This window comes from Triticum urartu, chromosome 2A, assembly GCF_056163025.1.
Source record: "Triticum urartu cultivar PI428250 chromosome 2A, HENAU_Tu73, whole genome shotgun sequence".
Taxonomy (NCBI): domain Eukaryota; kingdom Viridiplantae; phylum Streptophyta; class Magnoliopsida; order Poales; family Poaceae; genus Triticum; species Triticum urartu.
The window spans coordinates 414893379-414902366 of NC_141874.1; the positions used below are offsets into that span (position 1 = coordinate 414893379).

The 8988-nt window shown below is 49.3% G+C and overlaps 1 protein-coding gene and 1 pseudogene across 1 annotated transcript; one reads left to right on the forward strand and one right to left on the reverse strand.

Annotated features, from left to right (window-relative positions):
- Positions 1-272: 272 nt before the first annotated feature.
- On the forward strand, positions 273-2939 carry TOM1 (tobamovirus multiplication 1). The gene is made up of 10 exons (XM_048700490.2): positions 273-575; positions 776-866; positions 1037-1089; positions 1177-1269; positions 1369-1440; positions 1540-1658; positions 1738-1801; positions 2215-2268; positions 2606-2683; positions 2777-2939. The coding sequence occupies exons 1-10, from the start codon at positions 405-407 to the stop codon at positions 2867-2869; spliced, it is 888 nt and encodes a 295-aa protein (XP_048556447.1). The 5' UTR covers positions 273-404; the 3' UTR covers positions 2870-2939.
- A 480-nt stretch (positions 2940-3419) lies between these two features.
- Positions 3420-5241, reverse strand: LOC125537179 (cytochrome P450 716B1 pseudogene; annotated as a pseudogene).
- Between the last annotated feature and the right edge of the window lie 3747 nt (positions 5242-8988).

Below are 8988 nucleotides of genomic sequence, written 5' to 3' on the forward strand. Positions count from 1 at the left end.
TCATCGATGTCACGGTCACGAGCAGCAGTCCATGACTTAATAATGTCCGTCCACTGACGGTGGGGCCCCGCCGAGAATGGAAGTAGCCGGTGCTCCAAGTTGCCACGTGGAGCCCACCTGTCCTCTCTAGCTAACCCAGCAATGGGCTGACGGCGAAGACTCCCGTGCCACTGTTCACTGGGCCCCACCACACCCCCCGATAAACGCACACGCCCAAAATCCGACGGCCCCACCACCGCCCAAGGCATAAAATATACCAATCCTGACCCATCACGCTGTCATGCGGACCCACGTTCTTCCCTCCCTCTCTCCAATTTCTTTTGTGCTTCTCCTCTCTCTCTCTCTCTCTCCGTCTCCCCCCACAGAAAGTGTGAGAACGCCAAGAGCGTCAAGCTGAGGGAAAGATGAGGGAGCTGGTCTCCTCCTCCACCTCCTCCCCCACCGCGGCCCTCGTCGCCGCCGGCCACGCGGCGCTCCGGGGATGGTGGGAGGAGGTCAACGAGTCGCCGGCGTGGCAGGACGGCGCCTTCTTCTCCCTCACCGCCGCCTACGCCCTCGTCTCCGCCGTCGCGCTGGTCAGTCCACCCCCTCGCCTCCACGGGAATGCTACCTTGATTCGTTCTCCCTCCAAGCCCAATGCGTGCGTCGGCTCATTACTGATCCGAACCGAGCTGCCGATTGAAATCGGATCTTTCCTCCATCAATCTCACAACGCATCGAGGGGGTGCCGCCGCCGAGTTCGATTTTGAGGCCGTTTTATGCTGTCCGCCTGCAGATTCAGCTGGTGAGGATCCAGCGCAGAGTGCCCGAGTTCGGCTGGACCACGCAGAAGGTGTTCCACCTCATGAACTTCGTCGTCAATGGGGGTAATGTAAAATAAATGTTGCCGGAAATGGGGGCAATGTAATCAATGTTAATTAAATGTGGGGAGGATCTCCCAATCCTGATTCCTTTTTTTGATTTCACCCTTCATTTGCAACTAATCCCCCGCATGTGTCACGCCTGTGCTAACCTACCAACAAACACCTTGCTGCAGTTCGTGCCGTTGTATTCGGATTCCATGCCTATGTCTTCCTCCTCCAAACTAAAGTAAGAGCCAAAGTTTGGGCACTACCACTTTACTTTAGCACTGGTGTCGAGACCTTTTTTGTTAATTGATTTGATTGGCTTGGCCAGGTTTATAAGTTGGTGTTACTAGACCTCCCCGGCTTGTTGTTCTTCTCGGCCTACACCTTACTTGTTCTTTTCTGGGCAGAAATATACCATCAGGTATTTCCTACCAATCTTTGTTATACACTCTTCATGTTCTTATCATTTAGTTGTGTTTGTTCAAGGAATTATGCGAGATTTTTCTTCTGAGTTTTGCAGGCTAGGAGTCTCCCCACCGATAAGTTAAGGATTATATACCTAGCCGTTAATAGCATCGTATATGCAATTCAGGTGTGTTATTTCTCATCATCGCACGGTCATATCACTTCATTGTTCCTATAAGAGAGAACCATGCTCATGGTTGCTATGTCCGACCGCAAATCTGGACAGATCTGTATTTGGGTGTACCTTGGAATAAACGACAATGCGTTGGTTGAGCTGGTGAGCAAAATCTTCATCGTATCTGTCTCCGCCGTGGCCCTTCTTGGTTTTGCAGTATATGGTGGAAGGCAAGTCCAATGCTTTTTCTTTGTATTGTATCGCTGTGTGTGCGCTGTATCTGTAAGCTGTGCTCTTTCTTTTCTATAGGTTGTTTGTCTTGCTGAGACGTTTCCCCATTGAATCAAAGGGGCGAAAAAAGAAGCTTTATGAGGTGATTACACCCTTCAATAAATGGATTTGTACACATTTTCTGTTCAGGTGGACATGTATAGCATGTTGTCAAGAACAAAATACCGACATATTCTGTTAGGATCTGTCATTTCATATAGCTTTGCCATGACAATGATTAGTTTTAACATGACATACTGGTAATTGTCACACATTGAACATGAAATCTTTTGTATTATCTGTAACTCAGTGCTCGGAATTTATGACTGGCAAAAATGTTGTGTCGTCTTCTCTTTTTGTCTTAATATGTTTAGTATGTCTTACAAATGTTCTATTTTTTTATTGTTATCCTTTTTCTCAATAATAACTGAACTGAAGATCCATCAGTCCAAAAATAATAACTGTCAGTTTCTGTCTTGGCCTCCAAAATTTTATTGTAATGTTGAAAATTGTCAGGTTGGGACTGTGACGACAATCTGCTGCACCTGTTTCCTGATAAGATGCATCGTGGTGAGTATTTGGTTCTTCATGACTCGCTGTTTTTTTCGTGACTCACTGTTAGGGGTTCAGGAATCATGCTTAAATTCCTTTTTGGTTGGGCGTAAAGAAGAACTCTGATGTCCACCTGTGTGGACGGTTTCATATGAATGTGAAGCCACCAAACGTATCAACCTAATGTTTACTGCACCTGATGTTGCTGTGCACTGTTGTGATAAACCCACTTGGTCTATGGTCTACAGATCTTCTTCCAGAACAGTGCACCGTGTGCACGTGTATATACTTGTGTCCTTCTGTTGATTTATTTACTTCTAAGTTCCTCCCTTTCCCCCTTCTTACTTGATCATAGGTGGCAGTATCTGCATTTGATGCTGATGTTTCTTTGGAGGTTTTAGATCATCCAATCCTAGATTTCTTCTATTATATGGTAAGTAACATCGAAAAGTCATTACCATGGTATCCATGGTATTTTTGTAGATTTAGTTCCTGTCTTTACACACACTCCCCTATTACCGTGCAGTTGACAGAGATACTGCCTTCCGCGCTGGTCCTTTTCATCCTTCGGAAGCTTCCACCTAAGCGAGCATCGGCGCAATATCACCCTATTAACTAGAGTTTTTGTGCTTATGTATGATGTTATGCTTGGAATAATGGATGAACTTGGAAGTGCCCAAAATTTTACATGTCTGGTGTGAGCTGAATGCTGGTGTTTTCCAAAAGCATCGAAGTGTTGTCGATGGATTATGCAATGTGCAGTTCAGGGGCCCTATAGCAGTGAATTTCCGTCTTCTGCTTGTTCTTTTTTTGGTGGAATTTGGTCGATAGCTTTGCTCTAGTAGAGGAGAAAATCGTAGTGGATTCCCTGATGTTTATCCGAGTCGTTTTGTGATTGCCTTTGCCATGTTTACCATCGGAGCGTTGCTGGTTATGCCGCTTGGAGCTTAATATTTGTAAATTTTACCAGTCTCTTGAATTATGTGTGCATTGTAGAGGGCCTTAAAAGTCATATTCGTAAGTTTGACTGGTTTGGAGTAGATGATGTCCTGCGCGTTGCTAATTTTCCTTTCAAGAATGTGAGAAATACTTGGCATAATTGCAAACTAGTACTCCCTCCGTCCTCGGTATCTAGACAGACAAGTAATGTCTAATTTGGGATGGAGGTATATCTGTAATCGTACATTTCATTTGCAATCATACAGCTGAATGGTGGATGCATCATTCGGATCAGGTTACTAAATTCTTCGAAATCATTTGCTGATGCCTGCTGCACCTGTGGTGGTTGTGTCTATTGGCTCGATGTCGATGAGGAGCCCCTGAGCCGGGGTCGGCATCGGGTACCTGGAGAAGCTGCCGTCGCAGCCGTCGGCGAGCTTCCACCTGAACCCGGTGACGATGTAGTGCATGGCCACCAGCGTCTCCACCCTAGTGAACTCGTTGCCAGGGCACATGCGCGCGCCGCCGCCGAACGCCACGAAGCTGTAGGGTGGTATCGGGCTCTCGAACCTTGCCGGCTCGAACCTGCTTGGCTCCGGGAAGATGGCCGGGTCCTGCTGCGTCAGGTTCATCGCCCCCAACACCTGCCATCCCTTGGGGATGAGGTGGCCGTCAAACTCCACGTCTGCCACCGCCCTCTTGAGCATGGAGAACACGGGAGGTACCAGGCGCAGGGTCTCCATCGCCGCCGACCATGTGTACTTCATCTTGCCGAGGTCGTCCCACGACAGAGCTTCCCCCGGAGCCTTGCTCCTGGCGACCTCTTGTTGCTCTGCCACGACCCTGCCGTAGGCGTCCCGGTTGCCATCGAGGTGCCGGAGGAGGAAGGTGAGGAGGCTGGCGGTGGTGTCGTGCGCCGCTACCATCATGAACATGACGTTGTCGATGATCTCCTCGTCGGCCAGCCCCTCCGCGAGCATGTGGGTCATGAGGTCGTCGGACGGCGAACTATGCCCGCTCTCCAGCTTGGCGCGCTTCTCCTTGATGATTGCCGCGACGGTTCGCCGGCCTCGCCGGCTCGCGGCGAGGCACTTGCCGAAGGAGGTGAAAGGCAGGTTCACCGGGATCGCCCAGATGCCCCTCACCAGCTGCTGGAACTCCGCCGAGAGCTCCAGCCTCACGTCGGCGTGGTCAGCTCTCCCGAGCCCGAAGATGACGGTGCACATGATGTCGAAGGTGAGCGACTTCATCGACGGCATCACCGCGACGGTCGTGCGGCCGTCCCAGTGGGCGCGGAGGTGGTGCCGGACCTCGTCGTCCATGCTGGCGACGTAGCTCCTCACAATGTCCAGCTTGAGGAACTGGACCATCATGGCCCTCACGCGGCGGTGGTCGTTGCCGACCAGCTCCCGGATGTTGCGCCTGCCGACCATACTGTTGAAGGAGGTGGAGCTCTTGGCGGTGAGCGCGGCGCTGGCGAAGAGGAACTTGTTGGCGGCGGGGCCGACGAGGAAGGCCGTGTGGAGGCCGAAGAGGGAGAGCTTTGAGATGGGGCCGTACTCGGAGGCCCAGCGCCGGAGCCATGCCTCGCCGGTGTTGGCGCGGAGGGCGCGCAGTAGGCCGACCGTCTGGCCGACGACGGGAAGGCCGAAGGAGCCCGGAGGCAGCTGGCGGCGCCGATCGTCTTGAGATGAGCTCTGCTTTCTGAGGTGTGGCAATACCAACAAGATGAAAGCGATGATTACTGCCGCAAGAGCTGCCAAGACGGGAGCCTCCATTTCCATCTTCTTGATCCAAGCTCTCCAATGCTTGTTTTTCTCATCAGATGGACTCCACTTGTCCACTATCTAGTAAATTAAACCGATGGGATCAAAAGCTACATCCGAGCTTAATATTTTGATTGGTCTTAATAAATAATCTTAAAGTACTTCATTTGTTTATTTCTGATCGAAATTATTGGAGGGAATCATGCTTACGATGCATTCCACCGAGTACATACAAATTGAGCAGCTACAGAGACAACAGAGACGATTAATTAATCCATCCTCACCAAAAAAATTTGACATCTCTTTTTTTTCGCGAATCCATAAAAGACTTATCCATAGAAGAAGGTTTAAAGAAGTCATTACAGAGACGGTCTTGCAAGCACCAACACGTAGGCGGTGTGATCAAGGCCTACAAGAGCGCATGAGAATGGTAGCTACAAAGTCTATGTCTCGTGTTGATCAGCTGGCCAAGCCCCTTGGCCCCAGCGCGAGCCCAAGCTCTACCGTCGTCTTTGATCTCATTGGTGAGCTGCACAACCGAAGGTGTATCATTGTTGAACATGCTACCGATGTGGTGTTTTCAGATTCGCCAAGCGGTGAGAATGAACACGGTGGCGAGGCCGCGTCGAAGGGCGGTTGGGGAGTCTTGGATGGAGGCTGAAAACCATTCGTGGAACGCATCATCCGGGCTGGGTAGCATGGTCATGGTATGGCACCAGGCCAGGATCTCATGACCACACCTAGCGGTAGAAGGAGCGGGTGACGAGAAGGTGCTGGATGATTTCTGGCTCCTTGTTGCAAAGTAGACATAGAGAGGTGTGCGGCAGTCCACGACGTGCCAATCTGTCTGCGGTCGAACACCGGCCCTGGTAAGCAAGCCATAGGAAGATCTTTATGCGTAGTGGAGCCCACGACTTCTAGGTGAGGTGCCAAGATGGCTCAATTGCGGATCCAGAGAAGAGCACCAGATAGCAGGACTTGGCCGAGTACGCATCATTTTGAAGATCAATAGGTATATTTTTATTGCCATAAGAATTTTCATATGTATTTTGAACTTTTTGCAGGTATGGTCTAACATAATTATTTTCAAAGTTGTTCTTATAAGCATTGTTACTAAAATTGTTTATGGAAATGAAATTCATATCCACCTGATCATTCTTTTGTTCAACAAGTGAGGCAGTAGAACATCATTGGTATCATTAGGAACATGTTTAAAAGCAAACATGGACATGATCATGTCAACTTTTCATCCAAGCAAGAGATCTCCTGAATAGAACTTACCTTCTTACTAGTTGGAGCTATTGTCATTGAGCATAGTTTGTTGTAATCTTATAAAGTACCTTAGCAGCATTACCTAATGTAGTTTCCATGATGATAGAGGCAAAGGTGTCCCGTCTTTCAATGAGATTGTGGCTATCGTTTTTTATGGAGCTGATTTTGACGATCCGACTACGAACGTGTGAGGACGTCGCGCCTTAGCAATCGCTAAACCAACTCCGAGAGGTTATTGACCACGCCGGAGCATGATCAACCTGACCACGAAGGTCTATTTCCTGCACGCAAACGAAGAACAAGCAAGAAACTGAGATTGCAATATGGATATTGCGAATATAAGAGGAAAGCTTTATTAAACAAGTGGTGTTCTGTGACGTCTTGGTTTGGTCGTTGAACACAAACGAAGTACGCGAGTTGCAGCTATGGCGAACTTTAATCTAAACAAAACCCAAGGCTAAAACAACGCCCTAAGGGTTGTATTTATAGGGAGAGAGAGAGGAATTTCGTCCACCCTTGGCAAGGTGGGACTAAATTATGTCCTAAATCGTTTTCCCTATTAATACGTGTTGGGGATCGTTGCAGAAATTAAAAAATTTCTACGCATCACCAAGATCAATCTATGGAGTAACTAGCAACGAGAGGGGAGTGCATCTTCATACCCTTGAAGATCGCGAGTCGGAAGCGTTGCAAGAACGCGGTTGGAGGAGTCGTACACGTAGCGATTCAGATCGCGGCCGAAACCGATCTAAGCACCGAATAACGGTGCCTCCGCGTTCAACACACGTGCAGCCCGATGACGTCTCCCGCGCCTTGATCCAGCAAGGAGGAGGGAGAGGTTGAGGAAGAAGGCTCCAACAGCAGCACGACGACGTGGTGGTGATGGAGTGGCAGTTCTCCGGCAGGGCTTCGCCAAGCTCACGCGAAGGAGGAGAGGTGTTGGGGAGGGGAGGGGCTGCGCCTTGGATGTGGTGCTACAGCCCTCCCCTCGCCCCTCTATTTATAGGGAGAAGGGGGAAGGGGACCGACCCCTCTAGATGAGATCTAGAGGGGGCGGCGGCCAAGGGGAGGGGGCTTGCCCCCCAAGCAAGGGGGGGGGGGCGCCCCCCTCTAGGGTTTCCCCCCCAACCCTAGGCGCATGGGCCCAAGGGGGGGGATGTGCCCAGCCCACTTGGGGCTGGTTCCCTTTCCTCTACAGCCCATGAGGCCCTCCGAGAGAGGTGGCTCCTCCCGGTGGACCCCCGAAACCCCTCTGGTGGCCCCGGTACAATACCGATATGCCCCCGAACCTTTCCGGTGACCGTATGACAACATCCTATATATAAATCTTCACCTCCGGACCATTTCGGAACTCCTCGTGACGTCCAGGATCTCATCCGGGACTCCAAACAACATTCCGTAATCACATACAAGTCTTCCTAATAACCCTAGCATCATCGAACCTTAAGTGTGTAGACCCTACGGGTTCGGGAACCATGCAGACATGACCGAGACAACTCTCCGGCCAATAACCAACAGTGGGATCTGGATACCCATGTTGGCTCCCACATGTTCCACGATGATCTCATCGGATGAACCACGATGTCGAGGATTCAAGCAATCCCGTATACAATTCCCTTTGTCAATCGGTACGTTACTTGCCCGAGATTCGATCGTCGGTATCCCAACACCTCGTTCAATATCGTTACCGGCAAGTCACTTTACTCGTTCTATAACACATCATACCATGACCAACCCTTAGTCACATTGAGATCATTACGATGATGTCTTACCGAGTGGGCCCAGAGATACCTCTCTGTCATACGGAGTGACAAATCCCAGTCTCGATTCGTGCCAACCCAACAGACACTTTCGAAGATACCCGTAGTGCACCTTTATAGTCACCCAGTTACATTGTGACGTTTGGCACACCCAAAGTATTCCTACAGTATCCGGGAGTTGCACAATCTCATGGTCTAAGGAAAAGATACTTGACATTAGAAAAGCTTTAGCAGACGAACTACACGATCTTGCGCTATGCTTAGGATTGGGTCTTGTCCATCACATCATTCTCCTAATGATGTGATCCCGTTATCAGTGACATCCAATGTCCATGGTCAGGAAACCATAACCATCTATTGATCAACGAGCTAGTCAACTAGAGGCTCACTAGGGACATGTTGTGGTCTATGTATTCACACATGTATTACGATTTCCGGATAATACAATTATAGCATGAACAACAGACAATTATCATGAACAAGGAAATATAATAATAACCATTTTATTATTGCCTCTAGGGCATATTTCCAACAGTCTCACACTTGTAGTAGAGTCAATAATCTAGTTACATTGTGATGAATCGAACACCCATAGAGTTCTGGTGTTGATCATGTTTTGCTCGAGGAAGAGGTTTAGTCAACGGATCTGCGACATTCAGGTCCGTATGCACTTTACAAATATCTATGTCTCCATTTTGAATATTTTCACGAATGGAGTTGAAGCGACGCTTGATATGCCTGGTCTTCCTGTGAAACCTGGGCTCCTTGGCAAGGGCAATAGCTCCAGTGTTGTCATAGAAGAGTGTCATCGGGCCCGACGCATTGGGAATAACTCCTAGGTCGGTAATGAACTCCTTCATCCAGATTGCTTCTTGTGCTGCCTCCGAGGCTGCCATGTACTCCGCTTCACATGTAGATCCCGCCACGACGCTTTGCTTGCAATTACACCAGCTGACTGCCCCACCATTCAAAATATACACGTATCCGGTTTGTGACTTAGA

Excerpts from the sequence above, each read along its gene's own strand:
- TOM1 (XM_048700490.2), top strand. The coding sequence starts at position 405 with ATGAGGGAGCTGGTCTCCTCCTCCACCTCCTCCCCCACCGCGGCCCTC. Across the intron at positions 1,090-1,176 it reads TCTTCCTCCTCCAAACTAAA|GTTTATAAGTTGGTGTTACT; the intron begins GTAAGAGCCAAA and ends TGGCTTGGCCAG. Across the intron at positions 1,802-2,214 it reads GAAAAAAGAAGCTTTATGAG|GTTGGGACTGTGACGACAAT; the intron begins GTGATTACACCC and ends GAAAATTGTCAG.